The sequence below is a fragment of the Vicia villosa genome, linkage group LG3 (assembly GCF_029867415.1).
Source record: "Vicia villosa cultivar HV-30 ecotype Madison, WI linkage group LG3, Vvil1.0, whole genome shotgun sequence".
Lineage (NCBI taxonomy): Eukaryota > Viridiplantae > Streptophyta > Magnoliopsida > Fabales > Fabaceae > Vicia > Vicia villosa.
Window position 1 is genome coordinate 198047927 of NC_081182.1, and position 26632 is coordinate 198074558.

At 34.4% G+C, this 26632-nt stretch overlaps 1 protein-coding gene across 12 annotated transcripts; it reads left to right on the plus strand.

The window, feature by feature from the left end:
* The first annotated feature begins 945 nt into the window (after window positions 1–945).
* On the plus strand, window positions 946–16069 carry LOC131593232 (putative disease resistance RPP13-like protein 1). Of its 12 annotated transcripts, none has more exons than XM_058865539.1 (11): window positions 946–1205; window positions 1892–2069; window positions 4027–7880; window positions 7983–8170; window positions 13039–13113; window positions 13216–13342; window positions 13553–13757; window positions 14336–14396; window positions 14474–14547; window positions 14772–14858; window positions 15122–16069. In XM_058865539.1, the coding sequence occupies exon 3, from the start codon at window positions 4124–4126 to the stop codon at window positions 7865–7867; it is 3744 nt and encodes a 1247-aa protein (XP_058721522.1). In that variant the 5' UTR covers window positions 946–1205; window positions 1892–2069; window positions 4027–4123; the 3' UTR covers window positions 7868–7880; window positions 7983–8170; window positions 13039–13113; window positions 13216–13342; window positions 13553–13757; window positions 14336–14396; window positions 14474–14547; window positions 14772–14858; window positions 15122–16069. The 12 variants fall into 12 exon arrangements, with proteins under 12 accessions (XP_058721522.1, XP_058721521.1, XP_058721516.1 ...); XM_058865538.1 differs by having other exon boundaries at window positions 15136–16069; XM_058865533.1 differs by having other exon boundaries at window positions 15177–16069.
* Window positions 16070–26632: the final 10563 nt, after the last annotated feature.

Below are 26632 nucleotides of genomic sequence, written 5' to 3' on the forward strand. Positions count from 1 at the left end.
CTACTAAGCACCGTCTGAAAAAATTTGGTATGGTTATTGATAAATGCTGTTGTTTTTGTTCTAATGAGAAAAACAAACCACCTGTATTTTGGTTGTGTTGTATTAAGGATTATTTGGCCTAAGGTCCTTTGGTGGATTCAAATTTACAGAGTTCCACAGAAATGAAAGGAAGACCTAGATTCGTTGATTATCTCCACCAAAGGGAAGGGATGGAGAGTATATATTCTGAAATTGGTTGCTGCTGAAACTCTTTATAAAGTTTGGAAATACCGTAATGACATAAATTTTATGATAATAGTGTGAACCGGTCGAATTGGGAATCGGCCAGGTAATCGGTCTGGTTCAGTTGCTGGATTGGACAAGTCATTGAACCGGTGAATCCGTCAAAACTGGTATAAACTGCTAAAATTGGAAATATCGGCGGTTTTCCTGAACCGATGGTTTAAGGCTCTGTTTGGTAAGACATGTTTTCGAGCTTATAGCTTATGTCTTATGTCTTATAAGCTCATATGATAATTTAGACCCGTTTGGTAACGGTCTTTTCATCACGAGCTTATAGCTTATTTTACTAGCTTATAGCTTATTTTCCAGACGTTATTTCAAATAGCGTTTTAGCTTATGTCTTATAGCTTATTATTTTTTCTTCCTTTTTTATCCTTATTATTTTAATTAAAATTCATTTTTAACCCTTATTATTTTAATTAAAATTCATTTTTAACCCTTATTTCTATTCAACCGAGTTATCCAATTTATTCTGATTTAATCATACGGTTCGACCAGTGAACAGTAGTTCAACCAATAAACCAGAAAGTAACTAAATATCCTCCTTACCAATTTGATGTCGGATCTGATTTTTAAAAACTAAGATAGCTAAAAATATTATTGACATCTAGTTGATAAGGGGCTGGTGGAACAATTGCAATTTGGCCTAAATTATGTTACTAATTGCTGCAGAAAATAGTAAAAAAGTGAGGGGGAGACAGTCATGTTAATGGGCTGAAAATAGAATAAAAGAACATAAAAACAGTTAAACAAAATTAATCGGACCGACCGGTTTGAACCGGACCATACCGGTTCGGCCATCTCTTCCTCCTCCATCATTTTCTCCTGAAAACACCATGCGGGCCGGCCACTGGTTATCTGTTCATCTTCTACCTCTCTCTCTCTCAAGCTTCCATTAAAGACATGAAAAAAGCTTGTTGAAGGTAATGAGAAATTGATCAAAACTCAATCAAATTTGGTGAAATAAAAGTCTATCTCACTTATAATTTCATGGGGATCAAGAATATATGATTAGTTTTTGTTGATTTTGTCATTTTCTTGGTTTTTTGAATTTGGTGAAATTTTGCTCATGTTCATGAAAGGTTTTTTAGTGAAAAAGAAGTGATTTTTGAAAGATTAATTCAAATGCTTATGCTAAAATTAATGCTAATTGTATATGGTTTTTATGTATTGAATTTGATCTTGTGAAATTGCAATTGGAATAAAAAGCTTATTCTATGTTTATGTCAAAAAAATGAGTTTCATGAGAAAAAGTGATTATGAAAAAAAATCTATTTCATGTTATGTATTAGAACCACTGCTAATGCCATTCTAAATATGCAATTAGAACTATATTAACAAAAGCTAATGTCAATCAAGTTTCTTGAAATATGGTTTTTTGGTGAATGTATATAAGTGCTTATTAGTGTAAAAGTGATTATTTTGACTAATTGTTGCATATTGCCTAAACCAAACTTGTTGCTATACTACATGCAATCTATTATGACACTAAATGCAAATTGGTGGTTAGATTGAGAGGAGCCTACACTATGTTAATTTTCATGCTACTTTAATGTAAATTTTCACGAATAATTAAGCTACTTTTATGATCAAATCAATTCCAAAACAGCGGCATAATCAAAGTAAACACCATATACATTCAACAAGAACATTTCATACAAGCAAGAACATGACCAGTGGCATGAGATGAAGAGAGTTCAAGGCTTACCGACGGAGCGGGGATTTGCTCCGGTTAGTATTGAAAATTGTCGATAAATTCACCAACGAGAAACGCGGAAAACTTCAAAGTAAGATTTTTTCACTCCAATTAATTTCCAATGATGACAATAATTGAATATAGATGAATAATCTTGAATATTACTTGTTGAAACTTTGATGATGAATGTAGATTAGAACCTTGAAGTAAAATGATGAATATGTTGATGAATGTGGTAAACCTTTAAGTCATGAAACTTGATGAAATCTTGGATGATGATGATGATTGAATAATTGTTAGATGTAGAATATAACATTTGCACTTGAATATGAATAACATTGAGATGATAACACTTGAATTTTGTTTATTCTTGAATGATGAATACTTGTGGAATTGTTGTATTTTGTTGAATTTTGGATGGAGGTTTAGTTTCCCCAATCTAGAATTTCCATTTTTGAAATTCTAGATGGTGATGGTGATGAACTTTTGTGATGGTTAGGGATGTAGTAATGGAAAATTGAGAGAGTGGAGAAAAATGAAAGTACGAACATGGTGAAAATGGTTAAAATGCTTAGGTCCCCAAAATTATGGAAATGGAGGATTTTTATAGTTTTTGTGGGTGGTTGTGAACCTTTAGATTGTAATCCAAGTTAGAAGTTTATCAATGGTCGAAAAGCAATTAGAGGCTTAGTTGCGGATCATTAACCGTAGCCGTTGGATGAAAAGTTATCAATGGTGGAGGTATAGTAGAAAATTGGTTTGATTTTGTGTTAGTTTGAAAACTTTAAGGAAGTTGAAGTTAGTTAAGGGTAAATGTGTAAATGCATGAGTTTGAGAATAAATAGGTAGTTGAAGGAAGTTAGAGGGAAGACATGATGAGGTTTAGCATAAATACCAAGTCTCAATGTAAGACTAATGGTCACTTGAACTAAACTTGAATTTTGCTTTGTATTTCCTTTTGAATTTACCTTTGAATTCACCACTTTTACTTTGAATTTTTGTGAATTAAGCCATTCCTTTGAAAGTTCTTTTTTGAGAAGTGATTTTGTTGAAAATAAGTGCTTTTGTTGGTGGTCAAATTCTGACTTTGTAAGGGTTGCACCCCTAGTGCGATATCTTATAAATTGCGTATTGAAAAAAAAAAATTCTGACTTTTTACTTGAGAAGTACATAAACCCCCTAAGCGTGAGGCCTAGTAACGGCGATATGCTTAAGTTTATCGGTTGGCAGATTATCCGAGATATGCATCCCGAGCGTACATAAGTCCTAAAGTAGTTTATCGGTTGCTTTATTTTACTGTATATCTGAGATCTTATTTGTTTTGATACTAAACAGTGATGCTTTGTATCCGTGTTATTTTGTGTTTGTTACATTCTTCCTAAAGTATTTCCTACTAAATTAAGTTGATAAAATGGACACTTATATTTTATTTTTTATGTTGAGAATCATAACAATCTGTTTCTCAACATATTTCAATTTATTTATGTTTTTCAAACAATTTTAGATGAAAAAAATGCATTATAATACATATATCATTTTCTTATATATCAATAGCATACTCAAAATTTAACTCACTAATCAACATTTTATTTTTATTATAAGAAGTATTTTGAAAGACATGGATTTAAAATTTATTTTGAATTAAAATTTTTAACAACACAAGAATCACTCCAAATAAATATATTTAGTTAGCTGAGTATATTTCCTATAATTTACCACCACTTCTCAAAAGACAAGATCTTGTATTGAGTTTCTATTTGAGGTCACAAGTTCAAATTCCAATAAATACAAAAATATATTATTTCAAATATTAATTTTTTTTACATTAAAATAATAAAATTTAAAATTCATATATGATTTATATAAAACAAATTTACTTATTATTATACGTAGTTATCTAAACTAAACAGCCCATGTGAGTCTCGTTTCATTTGTTTAATACTCCACACTAGAATTTTTTTTTTTTTGTTTATTACTCCCTCCGTCTATTATTATATTTCCATGACAGTGCATTATTGAAGTAATTATTATTTTATTTTGGTTGACAGTCTGTAGCTTTTACTTCTATACGTTGCAACTTGCATTGCATTGCATTTTGTTTCCGCTTCAATTTTTCAAACTATTCTTACTATCGTGAACTAAGTTATGGCGACTATTGTTGGAGGAGCACTTCTTTCAGCTTCCATGGAGATGCTGGTGAAAAAGGTTGTTTCTGGTGAGTTTGTTGATTTGTTTCGGAGGACTAAGCTGGACGTTGAGCTGTTGGAAAAGCTGGAGATAACATTGCTGAGTCTTCAATCTGTACTTTATGATGCTGAGGACAAACAAATCAATAATCCTGCTGTCAACAAGTGGCTGGAGATGTTGCAAGATGCTGTCTTTCAAGCTGACCAACTGTTCGACGAACTCAACACCGAAGCTTTAAGGTGCCAAGTTGAAGCTGATCAGGTTCTTAAAAAGTTTTTAGATTATTTTAAAAGGTTTAATAAAAAGATCAATTCTAAATTGCAAAAACTATTTGGAAGATTAGAACATTTGAGAAGCCAAAATCTTGGATTGAAAGAAGGTGATTCCAACTATGTTAGGAATGTAACTCCTACAAGTCCTTTTTTAGGAGATGAAACTGCTATTTATGGTAGAGATGATGACAGAAAGAAACTTAAAGAATTTTTGCTGTCACAGGATGGTTGTGATAGCGGAAATAAAATAGGAGTGATTTCCATTGTGGGTATGGGAGGGTTAGGAAAAACAACGCTAGCTAAACTCCTTTACCATGACCGTCTTGTGAAGGAGAAGTTTGATGTCAGAGCGTGGGCACATGTTCCAAAAGATTTTGATGTTGTCACTATCACTAAAACCATTCTTAAATCTGTCACTTCAGGAACTATTACAGAAACTGACTTAGTTAAACTCGAAGATCAGTTGCAGCAAAGTTTAAGTAACAAAAAGTTTTTGTTAGTACTGGATGATATATGGTATGGAAACTATGTTGGTTGGAATAGTCTAAGCGATATCTTTAATGTTGGACAAATAGGAAGTAAGATCATCATCACAACTCGAGATGTAAGAGTCGCACTACCCAAGCAAAAATCTCTCCATGTCCACCATTTAAGATCTTTGGAAATTGAAGATTCATGGTCTTTACTAGCCAGACATGCATTTGTAGAAACAAACTACCAACAACATCCCAGTTTAGAAATAACTGGTAGAGAAATTGCCAAAAAATGTGGCGGTTTACCATTAGCTGCAATAGCACTTGGGGGTATTCTCCGGTTCATGTCACCGGATCGTTGGAGTGATGTGTTAAACAACAGTATTTGGGAACATACAAGTGAAGATGTGAAACCATCTCTGCTACTGAGCTATCGTTACCTTCCAGCTTCTTTAAAAGGATGCTTTGCTTATTGTGCAATTTTTCCAAAGAACTCAGTCTTAGTGAAAAAGACTATGGTTCAGTTGTGGATTGCAGAAGGCTTAATACCTCAGCCAAAAATTGAGAATACATGGGAAAAAGTGGCTGAAGAATGCTTTGATAATCTTGTGTGGAGATCTTTGATACATCGTCGGTCCATTGGTGATGGGAAAGTTTGCTTTGAAATGCACGACCTCATCAATGATTTAGCTATGGCAGTTTCATCTCCGTATTGCACTATGTTGGACACACATAAGCCAGATATAAGGGTGCGATACTTGGCATATGACAGATTTGAATATAACTCAGACGATGAATTTGAAAAATTGCATGGATTAAAAGGACTACGAACTTTTCTACCCATGCCATTGCAAACTTTCGGGGATTATGATAATTCCGTATCGTCGAAGTTATTTTCTGATTTGTTGTCGAGAATGACAAAATTACACGTGTTATCTCTTTCAAACTATAGAAATATCACAGAGTTACCCAACTCTATTGGAAATTTGATTTACCTGCGATACTTGAATCTCTCTCGTACTGGGATTAAAAGGTTGCCTTCAGAAACATGCAAGCTTTACAATTTGCAGACATTGTTGTTGTCAAATTGCTATGAACTTATTGAATTGCCAGAAGACATGGGGAAATTGGTGAAACTACGCCACCTTGACATCAGAGGCACTAAATTGAAGAAAATGTCGGCACAAATTTCCAAATTAGAAAATCTGCAAACATTGTCGAACTTTATTGTGAGTAGCGTTAAGGATGTTGGGTTGAAGATTAAAGATCTTGGAAAATTTCCCTATCTACGAGGAAGCCTTTCCATCTCACATATTGAAAATGTAATTGACTTATCCCAAGCATCTCAAGAAAACTTGGAGATGAAAAACGAAATTGACGAGTTGGAACTAGGGTGGTCTTACGGTGCTCCTTCAAACTCACAAATACAAAGTGTTGTATTGGAGGGACTGCGCCCATCGATAAATTTGAAGAGTTTAACTATCCGTGGATTTGGTGGAGACAAATTATCAAATTGGGTGGGAGATCCTTTATTTGTAAACATGGTGTGTTTGAAGATCACAGGGTGTAAAAAAATTTCAGTGCTACCATCCCTCGGGCATCTAGGTAACCTAAAAGAACTCTTTTTTAGTGAGATGGAATCTGTAAAGAGTCTTGGTACTATGTTTTATGGAAGTGGTAATTCTTCATTTCAACCATTTACCTCTTTAGAGACTCTAAGATTTGTAGATATGCCAGAGTGGGAGGAATGGAAGTTGATTGGAGGTACATCAATAGAGTTTCCTTGTCTTATATGTTTGTCACTAAACCGTTGTCCAAAACTGAAAGAAAACATACCTAGCAACCTTCCTATGCTTGAAAGATTGTCAGTTGAAGATTGTCCCAAACTTGAAGGGATGACACCCAACAATCTTCCTTCTCTTGCCGTCCTTAGCTTAAGGGATTGTCCCTTATTGATGGGGTCAAGACATTCTATTACAAACCCACCATCTGACGTATTCAGCCAATTGGTGATTTGTCTCAATTCTCTTCAAAAGTTAACCTTATCCAGAATTCCATCTCTAACGTCCTTTCCGATAGACGGTCTTCCCAAAACTTTACAATCTCTCTCTATCAATTCCTGTGAGAACCTGGAGTTCTTTTCTCATGAATCTTTTCATAGTTACTCATCACTCGAGGATTTGCGAATACACAATAGTTGTAATTCCATGACATCATTTATCTTGGGCTCTCTCCCTGTCCTCAAAAGTCTAGATATTTCCGGTTGTAAACATTTAAAATCCATATCAATAGCAGAAGATGCATCGGAACCAAATCTAGTGTTTCTTAGAATCATCATAATATCGTTTTGCAATGAGCTGGAGTCTGTTTCCTTAAGTCGATTACCCATTCCTAAACTCGCTTGTTTAATTTTGTTGAGTTGTCAGAAGTTAAGTTCTCTACATGAATCAATAAAGACTCTAACTAGCCTTCAAGAAATGGTAATTCGTGAGCTTCCAAATCTCCAATCGTTTTCCATAGGTGATTTGCCTAAAAATTTAGTGAAACTGAGGGTTGGCTATGTTGGAGGGATTTTGTGGAATACAACTTGGCAACATCTCACTTCTCTTTCAGAGTTACTTATTGAAGGTGGTGATATTGTGAAGGGGGTGATGAGAACGCAAGTTCCGTTTCTACCCACTAATCTCGTTTCTTTACGGGTCGCTGGGCTTGAAGATATAGAATGCTTGGATGGGAAGTGGCTTCAACATCTCACCTCTCTCCATAAACTTGAGATTACTTTCTCACCCAAGCTCAAGTCATTGCCAGAAAAGGGGGAATTGCCTTCCTCTCTTGAAAAACTGCATATCAGACATTGTCCGTTGTTGAAAGCAAATTTGCAGAAGAAGAAAGGGAAAGAGTGGAGTAAGATTTGTCACATTCCCGAAATATATATAAATTGGGAAATCATAGAATGAGTATTTCATCAAGGTGAGTCACGAAAATACATCTTTAGTGTTTCCTGTTATAAAAATCATCAATAAATATGTTTAATTTCACGTGTTTATGGATAACATTTTCTTCCTAATCTAGGTTTTCATTCCATTTGGGGTTCAAATTGAAATGAAATGCTTCCTCGTTCTCACATCAAAACCCCTTTGATTCTTCATTATATTGTTGCTGCTGACATGGTTCGCTGAAAAGGATTGAGAGTTCCAAAACAGACAAGTCACATTCTCAAAGAGGATATCATAAATGGGTGGCTCAACAAGTCTAAATTTGTGAGTTCTAATCGTACTCTTCGCTCTGGTTATTAACTTTTACTTTATTTTTTAATAGAATCAATTCATGAGGTCATGGTGGTTTATACTTTTTTGTGAACAAATCAACTTTGAGTATGTTTTATGTGACTGTTGCTTGCTTAATTCCCCAAGTTATAGACATGATATTAAGTATTAGCTATATAAGAAACAAAAAGCTAGATTTGAGTTGCAGTTTAATAACATGTATTGTTTCAAAGTCATCATTTATCAAATTCAGTTAGCTGTGTTTCTGTAGAGTGAGTTAATCAAATGAAAAGAAAAAAACTGATTTTGTGTATTGAATATAGATAGTCTATTATATAATTTGGATATTTGGTTACAACATTTTATTTTTGTTTTTCTGCTTAACTGTTGTGTTTAAATTTTGTCCATCATGTTCTTTGTTGTTTACTTTTCTCCTTAGATTCATTATGGGATTGATTGTTATGTTTTGTTGGAAATAGAAAAAATACATTGTATGTTTTCCATTAAAAAAAGCATTTATGTTTTAGGTTCATGTATATTTAGATTCATGCATTTAGGAAGTTGGACTATTATTTATTTCTCCTTGTAAACATAATATGTAATTAATTATATAGTGTATAAATATTATGGATGCTGAGTGCTTTACTCACTCAAGCACATTCAGAACACTCTGATTTCTATTTTTCACATGGTATCAGAGCTCCTAATCTAGGGGACTCTACTTCCGCTAATATCAGTATTTAGAAATCTGACCGGGCATTTTTATGCTGTCAGAACCCTTAAATCTTGACTGGGCAACAAGTGCTGTCAAGTTTTTTCAATTAAACGCTATCTATACTTTTCCGGCAGCCGTCCGTACTGTTTCATACAGTTTTCTGCAGCCGTTGGTACAACTCTGCACATTTTTCAGCCGCTGTTTACACCGTTCCAGCCGCTGTCTACACCGTTTCAGCCGTTGTCTGCACAGTTCCAGCAACTGTCTGCAAGTTCCAGCCACTGTTTGCAAGTTCCAGCCACTGTTTGCAAGTTTCAGCCGCTGTCTGCACTGTTCCAGCCACTGGCCCTGCATTTTCTGGTATGGAAAAATCATCAAGTAATTGTAGTGTGGCGTATTCTAGTAAGCTTCCACTCTCATTTGGATTTCATGTCTCAGAAACACCTTCTCATTTATTTTGGATATTAGATTCAGGAGCCACAGACCACATGACACCCTCTTCAAAACAGTTCTCCACATATTCCCCTTGTCCCAGTAATAAAAAAATTTCTACTGCTGATGGTACTCTTGTAACTGTAGCTGGCTTTGGAGATATTCAAATAAATCATTCTATAACCTTAAAAAGGGTTCTCCATGTTCCGAAGCTATCCATGAACCTTGTCTCCATACAAAAACTTACAAATGATTTATCCTGTAGTGTGACTTTTTTTAATGATTGTTGTATATTTCAGGATAAGGACTCGGGAAAGACGATTGGACGTGCTAGAGAAAGGAATGGCCTTTACTATCTTGAAGAACCAGGTCACTGTACAAATGTCCACTTGTCTCACTCATTTATGTCAGAGTCAATACTCTCCAAAAAGGAAAAAATCTTTCTTTTTCATTGTCGATTAGGTCATCCTTCTTTTGGAGTCATTAAAGTTTTGTTTCCGTCTTTATTCAATAAGGTAGATATTGAAAGTCTTCATTGTGATGTGTGCGAGTTTGCTAAACATAAGCGTCTACCATTTCCATTAAACAACAAAAGAAGTCTTTCCCCTTTCTATCTTATTCATTCAGATGTTTGGGGTCCCTCTACTAATCCAAATGTAACAGGTGCTAGGTGGTTTGTGACTTTTATAGATGATTGTACCCGGGTTACTTGGGTATTTTTACTCCAAAACAAGTCTGACGTCAGTACTGTTTTTCCAAAGTTTTTCTACATGATTAAAAATCAATTTGGAGTAAACATTAAAAGACTTAGGTCTGATAATGGAAAAGAGTACTTCAATCATGTTCTTATTTCTTTCTGTCAAAAAGAGGGAGTTGTCCATGAGTCTTCTTGTGTTAAAACACCACAACAAAATGGAATCGCAGAAAGAAAAAATGGGCATCTATTAGACCAAACCCGAGCACTATTGTTTCATAAAAATGTTCCCAAATATTTATGGGGGGAGGCCGTTCTCACTAGCACATATCTTATTAATCGATTACCCTCTAGAGTATTAGGGTTCAAGAGTCCTATGGATGTTCTTTCTTCCTTCTATCCAAATTTGTCAACAAGTAGTAATCTCAAACCTCGAATCTTTGGGTGTGTCTCATTTGTCCATGTGCATAGTCAAGACAGGAAAAAACTCGATCCTAGAGCCTTAAGATGTGTTTTTGTCGGTTATTCCTCTACTCAAAAGGGATATAAGTGTTTTCATCCTCCATCTAAAAGATTCTTTGTGTCGCGGGATGTAACCTTCCATGAAGAGGAACCGTACTTCACTCAACCTTATCTTCAGGGGGAGAGTTTTAAGGAAGATAAGCTTGAAAGTCTTGATCTTTCTGGTCTCGAGTCAAATACACTCAATTTGTCTAGTATTAAGTCAAATACATCTGGTCATGACTCAAATACACTCAATCTCTCTGGTCTCGAGTCAAATCCACCTAATTCTTCCAGTTTTGAGTCAAATAGACCCGATCTTTCTGGTCTTGAGTTAAACACACTTGTACCAAACCCATCTGAGCCTGAAGAATTGGGGGTTGAGTCAAATCAATCAAATATACCAGTAGTTGAACGTGAACCTGAAGTGGATGTGAGATATGGAAAGAATCTGGTTTACATGAGAAAGTCAAAGGCCGTTCCTGAATCGACACAAGTTCAAGAGCCTGACTCGACTCCTTCAAATGAGGTAATTAATTCTTCTGAATTGCAGGATAAAATTATGACCCAAACAACAGATGATGACCTAGACCTTCCAATTGCTATTAGGAAAGGTACCAGAAAATGCACCAAACAGCCTTTATATCCCCTTTCAAACTATCTTTCTTTTCAAAAATTCTCACCTACCCATAGAGCCTTCCTTACAAACCTTAACGCTACTTCCATACCTACTAATGTTTCTGAGGCATTGTCTGATGAAAAATGGAAGCAAGCCATGAATATTGAGATGGACGCACTGAAGAAGAATGGAACGTGGGAGATAGTGACTTTACCAGAAGGAAAGAGGCCAGTTGGATGCAAATGGGTGTACACGGTAAAATATAAGGCTGATGGATCAATCGAAAGATATAAAGCCAGGTTGGTTGCCAAAGGGTTTACACAAACCTATGGAATTGACTACTCAGAAACATTTGCACCGGTTGCGAAGATGAATACAGTGAGAGTAATTTTGTCACTTGCTGCCAATTATGGTTGGAATTTACAACAATTTGATGTGAAGAATGCTTTCCTACATGGGGAACTTGAGGAGGAGATTTATATGCAGGTACCACCGGGGTATGAAAAAAATGTGTCTGACAATACAGTTTGCAGGTTGAAAAAAGCGTTATATGGCCTAAAGCAATCACCTCGAGCATGGTTTGGAAGATTCACTAAGGTTATGACATCCTTGGGGTACAAGCAAAGTCAAGGGGATCACACCTTGTTCATCAAACACTCGCCACAAGGGGGAGTAACAGTTTTGTTAGTATATGTGGATGACATTATAATGACTGGAGGTGATTGGAAGGAGCAACAGATCTTGAGTCATTGTTTGGCTAAGGAGTTTGAAATAAAAGCTCTTGGAAAGCTGAAGTACTTCTTGGGAATCGAGGTGGCACATTCCCGAAAAGGCATTTTTATATCACAACAAAAATACATTACAGATTTACTCAAAGAGACAGGAAAAACAGCGTGTAAACCAGCGAGCGTTCCTATGGATCCAAATCTTAAATTGGGTAATACAGAAGATGTTGCAGTAGATAAAGAAATGTATCAACGTCTAGTTGGGAGATTAATTTACTTGTCTCACACTAGACCTGATATTGCATATGCTGTAAGTATGGTTAGTCAGTTCATGCATTGTCCTAAAGAGATCCATTTACAAGCAGTTCATAGAATCCTGCAGTATCTCAAGGGAACTCCAGGAAGAGGAATTTTGTTCAAAAGAAATGGAAATACAACACTTGAGGCCTACACTGATGCAGACTATGCAGGATCAATTGTTGATAGAAGATCCACTACAGGGTATTGCACCTTTCTTGGAGGAAATCTTGTGACTTGGAGGAGTAAGAAGCAAAATGTAGTAGCACGTTCTAGTGCTGAAGCTGAATTTCGAGCCATGGCACAAGGCATTTGTGAATTACTTTGGCTTAAAATTATTTTAGAAGATTTGAAAATCAAATGGGAAGGACCCATGAAGCTCTACTGTGATAATAAGTCAGCTATCAGTATAGCACATAATCCAGTTCAACATGATCGAACTAAGCATATTGAGGTTGATAGACACTTCATTAAGGAGAAGCTTGACAGTGGGCTGATTTGCACCCCATATGTGTCCTCACATGGGCAACTTGCGGATATTCTCACTAAAGGATTGAGTTGCTCAAATTTTGAACGAATTATATCCAAGCTGGGAATGGAGAATACTTATTCACCAGCTTGAGGGGGAGTGTTGGAAATAGAAAAAATACATTGTATGTTTTCCATTAAAAAAAGCATTTAAGTTTTAGGTTCATGTATATTTAGATTCATGCATTTAGGAAGTTGGACTATTATTTATTTCTCCTTGTAAACATAATATGTAATTAATTATATAGTGTATAAATATTATGGATGTTGAGTGCTTTACTCACTCAAGCACATTCAGAACACTCTGATTTCTATTTTTCACATGTTTAATAATATATTTTTGTTCGCAAGGTTGATTATGAGATGGAGGAGATTCTAAGAGAAGAAACATAGAGAGACATTTAATCAAAACAAGAGACAACAACTGTATGTGTTTTCTCAACCTGTTATGCATTACTTCATTTATATATCCGTTGTCTACCCATTACAAATAGTTCCCTGCTTAGTGAGGGGATATTCTTTGTCCAGGAAAGAAAGGTTTTATGAGCTTGGAATAATATGGATGTCACAAACAAACAGGATTGCAAGAAAAGTGTTTGTATCTCTACCGAGGCATTTAACCAAATGTTTGACTCTCCAAGGCTACAATATGATTGTGAGTATTTTTTTTAGAAGATATCAATTTCTATTTAATGTATATCTGTTCACTTCTACATGACAGGAAATCTAGTGAATGTATTTATATTGGTTTTCTATATGCAAAGATAACATGTAGTTTCTCTCCTCTCTTAAATTCATGTACATTGATTTTTTGCTTTGAAAGTTATTGACCAGTATTCATTTTTACACATCTCTAATCATATAGATATAGAATGCTTGGATGGAAAGTGACTTAAACATGTTTATCAGAAGAGGGGAAGTTTCCCTATCTCTTCAAGATCTGAAAATCAATTTGTACGGAAGAAACGAGGAAAAAAGTGGTGTAAGATTGCTCATATTCCCAGCATGTTTATGTGTCCCGGTGAGTTGCTCACATTTGGGGTTGAAATTCAGAATTCCAACACAGACAAGTATGTGTCTCAATTTTGTGATTTTGTTTTACCTGCATGCATGTTTTTTATTGTTCTCCTGTTAATATATACAATGATATTTTTCTTTTCTAATAGAATCACGAGGGTATTGAAATTCCTGATTTTTTCATGAAAGAAAGACAAGTGAATAACTGAACCAAAACTAGTTAGCTAAATTCTTATGTTCCTGGATAGGTGGATAAGCAAGTTGGATCAAGAAAAGTAATATTTAGAGTTGCAATCTATTATACTGAACTCATTCACAAAAAGGAATCAATCCTACGCCCGATTTTCCATTAAATTTTTTGTTCTTGTGTATTCATGTTTCATCCACTTAATTTTTTTGAAACAAGAATGTTTGAAACCTCAAGTGTAATTTTACCAAATGAAGAAAAGTAAGAAATGGTTTTATATTTTGAATTTCAATTGCCGTTGTAGATAGACTATCCGATTGTTTGATTATCTTATTTCAATTTTTTTTGTCTCAAGATGACTTGCATGATGTTCTTTGTAGTTTTCTTTTCCTCTTAGATTATTTAAGGGATTGCTATGTTCAATAATTTATTTTTGTTCTGAAGGTAGATTTCTAAAATGGTGAGATTCTAAGAGAGCAAATTGGAAGCTAGATATAAAACAAGTGTATGTGTTTCTCAATCTGTTAGATTACACACATAAACACAACATTTTGTTAATTGAATTGCCTCTTTTCTTAACAGATACAATTGTTGGGCACTGTCATGGAGAAACCTGGAGGATCAGCTGGACCTCACAAACCAGGAGGATCACAAGTGTAATTTTCTTGAAACTATTAAAAGAATGTTTTTGATATCTCACGTGTAAATTTATCAAATCAAGAAAAGTAAGAAATGGATTTATACTTTTATGTGTTGAATTACAAGACTCCAACGATTGCAAATAGTCTGTCTATCTGATAAATTGGTTATCTTGATTGCAATATTTTACTGTTTCAAGACTTCCTCCATCACTCTCTTTGATGTTTTCTTTTCTCTTTAGATTCATTATGGGACTGTTCAGAAGATAGATTTCAAAAATGGTGAAGATTCTTGGAGGGAAATTTGCAATGCTAGAGACAAAGCAGGTGTATGTGTTTTTCAATTTGTTAGATTAAACACGCAATATTTTTGTTTGAATTACCTCTTTTCTTACTTTTTCTAATTACTTTTGAAATATTAAAAGATGTGTATTTGTCCAAGTAAGTTATAAGTAGATTATAAATTGATCATATTCACATTCCTTGCATCATATTCACATTAGTAGCTGAAATACTTCTTCTTTCATTTTTCTTGTTATAAATATATAATTAATAAATATTATTAATTCTCATATTGGGGGCTGAAATTCAGAATTCCAACTGCAGACAAGTCAGATTTCTAATTCAAAATTTCCATACGTCTGCAGAAAGATCCTCCACATCAGTCAAGATACATTCATCCTATATTTGAGGCATTCAAAAATGGAGTATCCCGCCACCTTCAAGGAAAAGAAGAGAGCCATCTTGGAAAGACTCAAGAGTTTAGTTGTGATCATAGCAACAACTTTGCCTAGTTTTGTTGGATACATTGCAACACCTTTTTATTGATTTTTGTTGTCTGATAAGTGAATACGTGAGTTCAGTTGCTGTAATAGATTGTAACATGTAAAACATAAATATGATTAATAAAACGGAACTACAGCTGCTCTGTAGTCGGAGACGTAGGCAGACAATTGGCCGAACTTCGTTATCAAATATTGTGTATTCTCTTAATGTATTTTTGTTTTCGTATTTGTTTAGTTTTGAACTCCTTTCTTGACCTGTAAAGATGTCATGAGTTTAACAAAAGTATATCACAACTTGGATGAAGAAATGGCAAACATGTGTGTTTACTAATGCAGTTCTCTGGTGAACATTGATCTTGAGAAGCAAGGGAAATGTCACATAAAATGAATATTTTTCATAGGACTGGTAAACATGCAGGCATGACATTTTCTTGGATGCATGTTGCTTCGAATTAAGCTTCCTTAGATTTTTATGAGGATAAAGATGTAACCTCGAAGAGGAGTGACTCATCAGGTTTTACTTGCTTTGCTTAGAGTGTGGAGTTTGTCCATATTACTATGAAAAGTAGAATGATCAAATTTTAGGTATGAAGAGGAGTGACTCAAGGACTTATTTTGTGTATAACACGTGATGGGTATAGTTGGATGACTATGCTATTCTTTTTGGAGAGGCTTAATATTTGTAGGTGAATGTTGTAGTATTGTAAATTTATCCATCATTAACACATCATAATTTAAGAGTACTTTTATGGTTTTCCACGGTTTGTATCTACTACTAATTTATAAAAGTTAATTACATTGTAACGTTCTTTATATGTTTTATGGTTTTACCCAATTTTATCCATATGATTATCCATTCTTCATAATAATAAAGCCATGAGGTAATAGTCTCCCACAATAATAGACTTTATATTTCTATTTTATTTTATTATTAATTGAATAAATGGTTAAATATGAGACTTTGACACATGCAGAACCAAGATTGTAACTGTCGAAAGAATAAGATGAAGATGATGTCGACCAAACTCAGTGCAGAAGATTTATTGGGTCATTGAGATACCTTTGTCACACAAGGCCTGACTTAGCATGTAATAGGGGTGTGGTGAGTAGATTTATGCAGAAGCTAAAGGTATCACATCTAGCAGCGACGAAGAGGATACTAAGGTATCTGAAAGGAACTCTCGACTATGGCATTTTGTTTTCGACAGCTGATAAGGGAAAAGAAAGCAAGTTAGTGGCTTAGACAGACTCAAGTTGGTGTAGTGATGCTGAGGATCGAATATCCAGAGCTGGTTATGTGTTTATGCTAGGTGGAGCACCAGTTGCTTGGAGTTCGAGAAAAGAACCAATGGTGGCACTATCATCGTGTGAAACAGAGTACATAACATGCTTCTCTTTGTGCATGTCAAGGTACATGGATGGTAAATCTGGTCGAAGAGATTATAGCAGAAGATCATGGAGCAATTGCCATGATGATCGACAACATGTCAGAATAAGTTGGCTTAGGGAGAAAGCAGCCTAAAATTATAAATAGAAGGAGTAACCCCTATTTTGTAATAAGTTGAGTATTCACAATTTTTGCATCTGCAATTGCAAGTGAATAAGAGATTTTCCACAATTTGTCAGAAGAGAGAAACTCTACAGAAAATCACAATTTTCTTTCTTTTATATTTTCGTAAACCTTAATCTGCTTCCAAAATTTTCTTGGTTTCATTCATTTTTATTGTGTGGTAATAAGGAATTACTCTAAGGCTTGAGTTTAATTCTAACATCTGGTATTTAGAGCTCCGGTTAAACGATTCAAGACAAGAGAGCGATGACAATGAATCATCTGAATGGGCATTTTCCAAAATCTCTTCCAATTATGAAAGTTGATAACTATGAGAATAGGTGCAAGCAGATGAAAATTGTGTTCTGTTGTCAAGATCTTTGGGATCTTGTGAAAGAATGGTTGAAACCGCTTAAAGGAAACACCACAGAAGAAGAAGAGGTTGCACACAAAGAATTGAAGAAGAAGAATAATTATAAAGCTCTCTTTATAATTCATCAATGTTTGGGTCCAGATAATTTTGAAAAGGTTAGTGATGTAGAATCTGCAAAAGAAGCTTGGAAGATTCTTGAAAAGTCCTTTGGAAGGGTAGAAAAGGTGAAATAGGTGAGGTTACATACTCGGAAAATAAGGTATGATTTGCTTCTGATGGAAAAAGTGAAAGCATAACTGATTTCTTCACTAGAATTACGAAACAGGTGAATCAAATCAAGGTATGTGGAAAAGCTTTAACAACAACATCAGTTGTTGCAAAGATCTTGAGATCTTTGACTCCCAAATTCGACCACATAGTGGTAGTCAAAATATTGGTCTACTCCATCATTATTTCCTAAGATCTCATGCACTCTTAATCCGGTTACTACTTTGTTCTATTATAAATGAACACCATGAAGCTTGACACAATATTTCCCTTTTTTATGTTAGGTTTGTGTTTTCTCAACTGGAGGTAGATTCGTCCATTGGTTTATCCTAGAAATCTGAACGATGTCCAGAAAATTTTCAAACCTCTATAGAGAGATTATCCACATCATTCAAGGAACAGAAGAGAACTATCTTTGAAATTTTTACCTAGTTTTGTCAAAGACACTACAACACCATCTTTTTATTGATTTTTGGTTTCTGATAAATGAGCAGATCGCTCAAATTCAGCCCCTCTGATAAATTCTAACCTATAAAACATAAATTTATTAATACAACAGAACTTCAGCTACTCTGCAGTCGGAGACGTAAACACAATTGACCGAACTTCGTTATCAAATATCGTGTGTTCTTTTTATGTATTTTTTCCATATCTATTATGATTTAAATTTTGAATTTTGAATCCCTTTCAGGCTGTAAAGATGTCATGAGTTTAGCAAAATTATATCACAGCAAAATGATTACAAAGTGGCTGAAAACTTGGATGAAGAAATAGCACACATGTGTTTTTATTAATGGCAAACATGTGTACTGAATTAGTTAAAAAGATTTAGAAATTGGAAAGCTTTCTCCATAAGATGAAATGGAAACCTCTAGCTGGAGGGGACATATAGAAAACAATTTTTTTGTCTATTCATACACATTACCTTACCTTACATCTGCCCAATTTCACTATAAATTCTCGCATTCTCCTAACAAATTGACGTTTGCATTTGGTTGGTATTTGAGCCAAGCTTTGTCAAGAGTGTTAACCATGCTAATTTATTTTTATGTAAGGTTTGCTAGCGTGACACCAATTTTTTACATCCATGCTTAAACTATGACAGTGTTATTTTAATAAAATAATATTATTTAAATAAAATATTTTTTGTTTAAAGTATTTATTTTCTAAATTTTATTTTAAATAACACAAATATAATATTTGTCATTAATCAACTTTTCAATTGTATTAACAAAAAAAGGTACGGTTATTAACAAATTACTTTACCTACTTATTTCCCTACTTTATTAATACATACTATTAGCCATATTCTAACACTAACTTATAGTTTCTGCTTCAAGTTTATATTTGAACGTTACTTACGCAAGTCTATCATCTGGTTTATTGCAGATTCTGAAAAGGCCTTTGTTAAAAGTATGAAGGAGTTTGGATTGTTTTGTGTTGGGAAGAAGTTTGTTAAAGATGCTGCCACCGATACTATTTTGATGAGATTTTGGCACCTTGAAAGTATGGTTAGATCTTCTCTTTTATCTTTGTTTCTTGTTGGTTATTAATTATGTTTGTACCTCTGTTCAGATATTGAAAGTCTGGTTTTGACATTATTCAGTTAGAAAACATTCATTCTTAATTTTATTTGCTTCTGGTTACTACTTTGTTCTATTATTAATGAATACCATCAAACTTTACAGAATATCTCCATTTGTTTTAATGTTAGGTAGAACCGTTCAATGATTTCCTACAAATCCGAATGATCGATATCCAGAAAATTTCCATACGTTTGCACAGAGATCCTCCACATCAGTCAAGACACATTCATCCTGTATTTGAGGCATTCAAAAATGGAGTATCCCCGCCACCTTCAAGGAAAAGAAGAGAGCCATCTTGGAAAGACTCAAGAGTTTAGTTGATCATAGCAACAACTTTGCCTAGTTTTGTTGGAGACATTGCAACACCTTTTTATTGATTTTTGTTTTCTGATAAGTGAATAGTTTACTTGAGTTCAGTCGCTGTAGTAAATTGTAACATGCAAAACATAAACTTGATTAATAAAACGGAACTCCAAACAGGTTTTAACTCAATTCAAAGTTATTTTTCTATCTGCTTGTGTTTAGCTTATTTACCATCCTATTATATCATGTGTAACTTTTCCAGGCTCAACTATACTCTACGGAATTTGGAGATCGTTCTTTTCTCTCAAACTATGATTCAAAATTAATCCGCTGTTAAAGTTTTTGCCCAGGCTTTCAATAATATGCATTCTAACTTTCCCCTTTGATCCGTCAGCATCCTCCCAGATTGTAGAAGTGATGTCTTTAATACTGAAAAAGTACATTAATAATTTAAACCCTTTATTTTAGATGTGAGTGCAAACATTTCGAATGCAAATGTTATCGACAAATACTCGGATGTTCTCGTGGGAGAGTTTTGATGAAGATGTTTCTTCTCTGGACGATAGCTCCACACTCACTGCTTCTGGTCTCTATGAACAAATAAATATAACACGACATGCAAGTGATTATCTTTGGTATACAACTCATTACAATTCTTTAACCTTATAATTCATTACAGGGTTTTGAAAATCATTTCATGTCTATGTTTCTTGAGTGTTGATACAGGTTCATCTGAATCTTTTCTACATGGAGGCGAGCTCCCGACTCTCATTGTTTAGTCCACAGGTCATGTTGTTCATATTTTCATCAATGGTTAACTTTCCAGTATGTAAATTTACTTGCATTCTGTTTAAACCAATTTATAGCTGATTACTAAAAGTAAAGATATGCATGATTAAAACTAGGTGTTCTACCTATGGAACAAGGGAGTATAAGAGATTCATGCATATCGGCAAGTTAAACAGAATAGCTATTCTCAGTGTTGCAATTGACCTTGGAGATTGTAATCATTATTTTGATTTTATCGGGACTAAATGCAAAGTTTTAAAACACTCATTTTTTGTAAAAATATAATTAAAAAAGGGACTAAAATTGATTACTAAACTTAAAAAATTGTAATTATATTAGTAATGGCTTGATTTTTGTTTGCTCATGAATCATGATTACAATTATTAAAGGTATGTTTTTCTATATTTTGTTGTCAAAGAATGTGGGAGTACATTTTGAGTCATGGAGCACAGGAATCTTAGGTCTGGTCGCACTCCACAGACTTGACCAAGGAAAATGGAACTTGTCGCACTAGAAATGGACTTATCAGGTTGCATATTCTTACATTAGATACTTAACGACATCCTTAGGAAATGAGGCATCACCATTGTCTCCAGCCACACCCTTTTGGACCAAGCATTCAAGACTCTTCATTGTGTTTTCCTTTGTTGCAATTACATCACAAAATATTGGATTCGGTTGGCCTTAACAAGTGACATGAATCTTGACACAAATACCTTCGATAATCTTTTCCATATTTGTAATCGTGAATGAAGCCTCAACTCAAGCAACTGATCATTATAACAATCACCTTCATTCCTTGGATTACCTAGTACACAAGAAACCAAATTAGTCATTGATACTAATGATCATTATAGCCATCACCATCACCCTTATTTTTGTTACATGTATATGTGGATTTGTTGTTTACCAAAACATAATTCAGTCTTTCAAATATTACACGTAAATTAAAAGACTTTTACGAAAAATAATAGTTTTCAATCCGAACCTTGACTTCGTTCTTAAGAATTGATTTGGTGTTATAATCACTCTTTAAATATATGTATCTTTTTAATGTTTTCATTTGTTTTATGTTATATGAACTTTATTTCAAATGTTTATTGTCTCTAATATTTAAAAGTAATTGTTGCAGTGTTTTTATTTTGAATACTGAAGTATCACTATTCTTTTTATAATCGAAATGATTACAAGCTAACTTTAATGTTTTCTTTGACAGAATTAAAACAAATGTGATTGCGAAAAAACTATAAGATTTTCAATTATGTGTGTCCCTCCAAAATGTGAACACAATCTTTTTCTTTTTGACTATTGACTATTGAGAAGCAAGAAAAGAAGAGGAAGTTTGCATGTAATTATTATTCTTGACTCTACGTTGTAGCTTTTTCTTCTATACGTTGCAACAACTTAATAAGTTGCATTTTCTTCTATACGTTGCAATAACTTAATAATTCTTGCATTTCCTTTCTACACTAATTTCTCAAACAATTCTTACTTTGTTGAACTAAGGTATGGCGGCTATTCTTGGAGGAGCACTTCTTTCGTCTTCCATGGATATGTTGGTGAAAAAGTTTGTTTCTGTAGAGTTTCTTGATTTGTTTCGGAGGACTAAGGTTTTAGGAAAAAATGATGCCATACATTTTCCATCGGTTGCTTAATGGACCGATGTAAAGGCTATCCTTTAAACCGTCACATTCTTATTAGTGGATTTTTCACATCGGGAAATATCTAAATCTGATAAAATTCCTTATAACAAAATTTCATTTTATTTACAAAACTGTCACCGTGTTATTTTTCTCATCAGTGGAAATAAATCTCTGATGTAAAATCTTTTGACAAATATTTTTCACATCAGTTATCTTGATACCTGATGTAAAATTCTGTAACAAAATGTCTTGTTTTTAGTAGTGCAAGTGTTAACACTTTATTGAATAGACAGTGTGATAATATTGATCTTTATGTAAATACTCATATACCCTTTTTGCTTTGTAAATTTTGAAATAGTGAAGGATATTTTTGATAGAATGGTGAACTCGATTTCAAATGTTTATTGTTTGTAATATTTCAAAATAACCTATCACTAGTCTGTTTATAATGGAATCAAAATGATTACCAGCTAACTTTAATATTTTCTGTGACACAATAAACAAATGTGATTATCATTATTGACTGACTATCAATAAGTAGTGGACACAATCATTCCTCCACTAATTCTGCCTTTTTCTTCTATATCTTCCATCACTAATTGTTGCTTTTTTTGCTATATGTTCCACCACTAATTGTAGCTAACAATTTCAAACACATTGAATTTTGAACTTATTTCTTGACTTGTTCAGATGTTATGAGTATGATGAAGGATAGAAAAACACTTAGAAAGGGGGGGGTTTGAATAAGTGTAGCTTTAAAACTTGTAAGATAAAAACTATTTGCACAATGATTTTTATCCTGGTTCGTTGTTAACTAAACTACTCCAGTCCACCCCCTTGGAGTGATTTACCTCACCTGAGGATTTAATCCACTAATCACACTTGATTACAATGGTTTTCCACTTAGAAACACTCTAAGTCTTCTAGAGTATCATGATCACAACCTGATCACTCTAGGAACAAACTGCTTAGACAACTTCTAAGACTTGCTAGAGTATACTGATCAACAACCTGATCACTTTAGAACTTACAACTTAATGTAAACAAATTCTTTTAAGAGTTACAATGCTTCTTATAAAGCTGTTATCACAACTGTGATTTTCTCTTAAGTTTAAGCTTAAATCTCACTAAGATATTACAACAGCAATGTATGAGCTTGATGATGAAGTTTGAGAGCTTTTAATTTGAACAGCGTTTGTGCAAGTTTGGTTCAGAGTTCGTAACTTCGTAACCTTGCTTCTCATCTGAACTTCATATTTATAGGCACTTGAGAAGATGACCGTTGGGAGAATTTAATGCTTTGCGTAATCCGTACAGCATTGCATTTAATGTTTCACTCTTTTGTCAACTACCTCGAGCCTTGTTTTTGCTGTGTCTACTGACGTTAACTTTAATAGCTTCTAACGTTCCTTTTGTCAGTCAGCGTAGCCTGCCAGTCTAGTACTTGCTTCTGATATGATGTTTGTGTAAACAACGTTTGAATATCATTAGAGTCAAACAGCTTGGTGCAGAGCATCTTCTTGTCTTCTGACCTTGAAGTGCTTCTGAGCGTGATACCATGAGAACTTCAGTGCTTCTGCTTCTGATCTCAAGTTCTTCTGATACTTCCATAGACCCATGTTCTGATTCTGCTTGACCATCTTCTGATGTCTTGCCAGACCACGTTCTGATGTTGCATGCTGAACCTTCTGAGTCAGTGCTTCTTGCGCTGATTTTGTGCATACTCTTTGTATAATTCCTGAAACGGAAATTGCATAGTATTAGAGTACCACATTATCTCATACAAAATTCATATCCTTGTTATCATCAAAACTAAGAATATTGATCAGAACAAATCTTATTCTAACAATCTCTCCCTTTTTGATGATGACAAAAACATACATAAATGATACGAATTTGCGATCAGAAAGGACAGACGGCTAAGGACAATTACACAGCTATAGCATAAGCATATAGACAATGTGTGAATATGTCTCCCCCTGAGATTGACAATCTCCCCCTGAAATAAATACTAGAAGAATTTTATAAATAAAAGACTTCCCTGAGTATTTTAGTTTAGACGTTCACATATGCTTAGATCTTCAGAACATTCATAGCTTCTGATTCTTGCTTCCATAGGACAGCTTCAGAACTTGAATCTCCTAGATCTTCAGAATATTCATAGCTTCTGATTCTTGCTTCCAGTGGACAGCTTCAGAGCTTGAATTTCTTCTTGAGTCATTGCATGCTAGATTGTATCAGAACATTGTTGAATGTACCAGAGCATCATCAGGGCATCTCTACATCCTGAAATGTTACAGAACAAACTAAACGACAATAGTCAGCATGAATGAATCAGATCATATAATATGTATCAGAGCATACAAACATAATGTTGCAGAGCATATTTTGTAACTAAAAACATGCATCAGAACATATAAAGAAAAAGAATGAAAGTATATTCTATCATCAGAATATCGGAACATTCTTCCTTCTTGCTTATGGTCTTGAAGCTTTATAGCACTCAGCTTGCTTCAATTTCCAAGAGCTTGATTCTTTATAGAATTGCTTTTCCTCATCTCTTTGCTTCTCATGTTGAGCTTTAAAGAGGATCTTCAATTCCTGCAAGAAAACACGCAAAAAGCATAGAACTTTGCAAGTCCTGTTAGAAATGTGGGGCCTTTTTCCCAGCAACTGATAAAGTAAATCAGATCATTTATCACATTTTTCTCCCCCTTTTTGTCATAACATCAAAAACATAAAAGATTCAGATGAAAAAACAAGACAAACACATAGAAGAAAAGGATAATTGTCATTAAGCTCATAGAAACAGAAGTTTAGAAGTACAAGAGGAAGGGCAAAAGACGATGCAAAGACAGATGCAGCAAAGCAAAAGGAAAATAGTCTAAGACTCAATCTAAGATGACCCTAGTTTTGACATGATCTTGGCCAGCATATCATGAATCCCACTGTTGCTCTCATTCTGCCTTTCCATGAAAGCACGAAACTCAGCATTGATTGATTTGTGCTCATCCTGGTTCTTCTGAATAACTTCCAGAGTCCTTGCAAGACGGGAAGGTTCATCAGAAGAAGCTTCACAACTTCTATCCATAGGAATGACATTGTGATCCGCAGCTTCCATAGTTAGATCATTTGCAGGATTTTCCTCAACAGGAATTGTTTCAGCAACATGATCTTCAGCATCTGCTTCTTGCATAGAAGCATCTCCATATTCTGCAGCAGGAATATCGAGATAGTTTGACCATCCTTGCGCTAATATTCTGGCGTCACACAGAAAAACATTTGCTCTAAGGTTGTTGAAGTCCACAGCAGATTCACAGAGAACTTCCAGTTCGTCAGTGGGAATCATGCATGTTTTCAGAGGAGTGTACCCATACTTGCGTAGAAGAATCTGAGTAGAGGTGAGTCTTTCTACTGGGCTTGATGAACTTGAAGATGAATACATGATGATTATGCTTGAGTTCAGATCAGAAACTAGGGTTTGAAGGAAACAAATGCAAAGAGAGAGATACACAAATGGAGAGAGTGAAAAAGATGAAATGAAGATGAAGCGGGTTATTTAAACGGTTTGAAAAAAAAGAAAATAAAAAAAACTGTTTTAAATGAAATGATTACAAGAAAAAAGACATCAATATGCATTTAATGAGAAATGACGTTAGGAGAGATAATTTGACAAAGTGAAATGATTTGCACAGTTACCTAGGGCGGTGTCTCCTCAACTGCACGCATGCTTGTCCAAAAATAGTGAACACGTGTTCATTTTCTGGAAAGACTGGTTACAGCTGTTTTGCTTTAAAAGAGCTTCTGAGTCAACTTAGATAATGAAACGTTAGTAATAACAGAATCAGAATTTCTAATTGATTAGTATCAGAACTTCTTATAGCTGCTTAGTCCTAACACATTTCAGAAGATATTCATACAGAGATCTTCTCATCTTCTCATTCTGGGCATAAGTCCATACTGATATTCTTCAAAATAAACTTAAACCTATCTTCAGCTAGGGGTTTTGTAAAGATATCAGCCCATTGATGGTCTGTATCCACAAAGTTTAAAGATAGAACACCCTTCTGAACATAGTCCCTTATGAAATGATGTTTAATCTCAATATGTTTAGCTTTGGAATGTAAGATAGGATTCTTAGATAAACATATAGCAGAAGTATTATCACAGAAAATAGGAATGTTACTCTCATAAATCTGATAATCTTCTAGCTGACTCTTCATCCAGGGCATTTGTTTGCTACATCCAGCAGCAGCTACATATTCTGCTTCTGTAGTTGAGAGAGCTATAGTAGCTTGCTTCTTGCTGTACCAGGAGATCAGATGACTTCCAAGAAATTGACAACTTCCAGAAGTACTCTTCCTTTCAATTCTGCCTCCAGCATAGTCAGCATCACAGAATCTTACTAAGTTGTATTCTTTAGATCTTCTGTAGACTAAGCCAACGTTAGTAGTACCTTTCAGATATCTTAGAATTCTCTTAACAGCATTTAAGTGAGATTCTCTAGGATCTGATTGGAATCTAGCACACAAACATACACTGAATAGAATGTCAGGTCTAGAAGCAGTTAAGTATAGAAGAGATCCAATCATACCTCTGTACAACTTCTGATTTACCTTCTTACTTACCTCATCCTTACCTAGGACACATGTTGGATGCATAGGAGTTTTGGCTTCTTTGCTTTCAGAAAGATTAAACTTCTTCAGAAGTTCTTTCACATACTTCGTTTGATGAACATAGGTTCCATCAGAAGTTTGATTGATTTGAATCCCAAGGAAATACTTGAGTTCTCCCATCATACTTGTGGA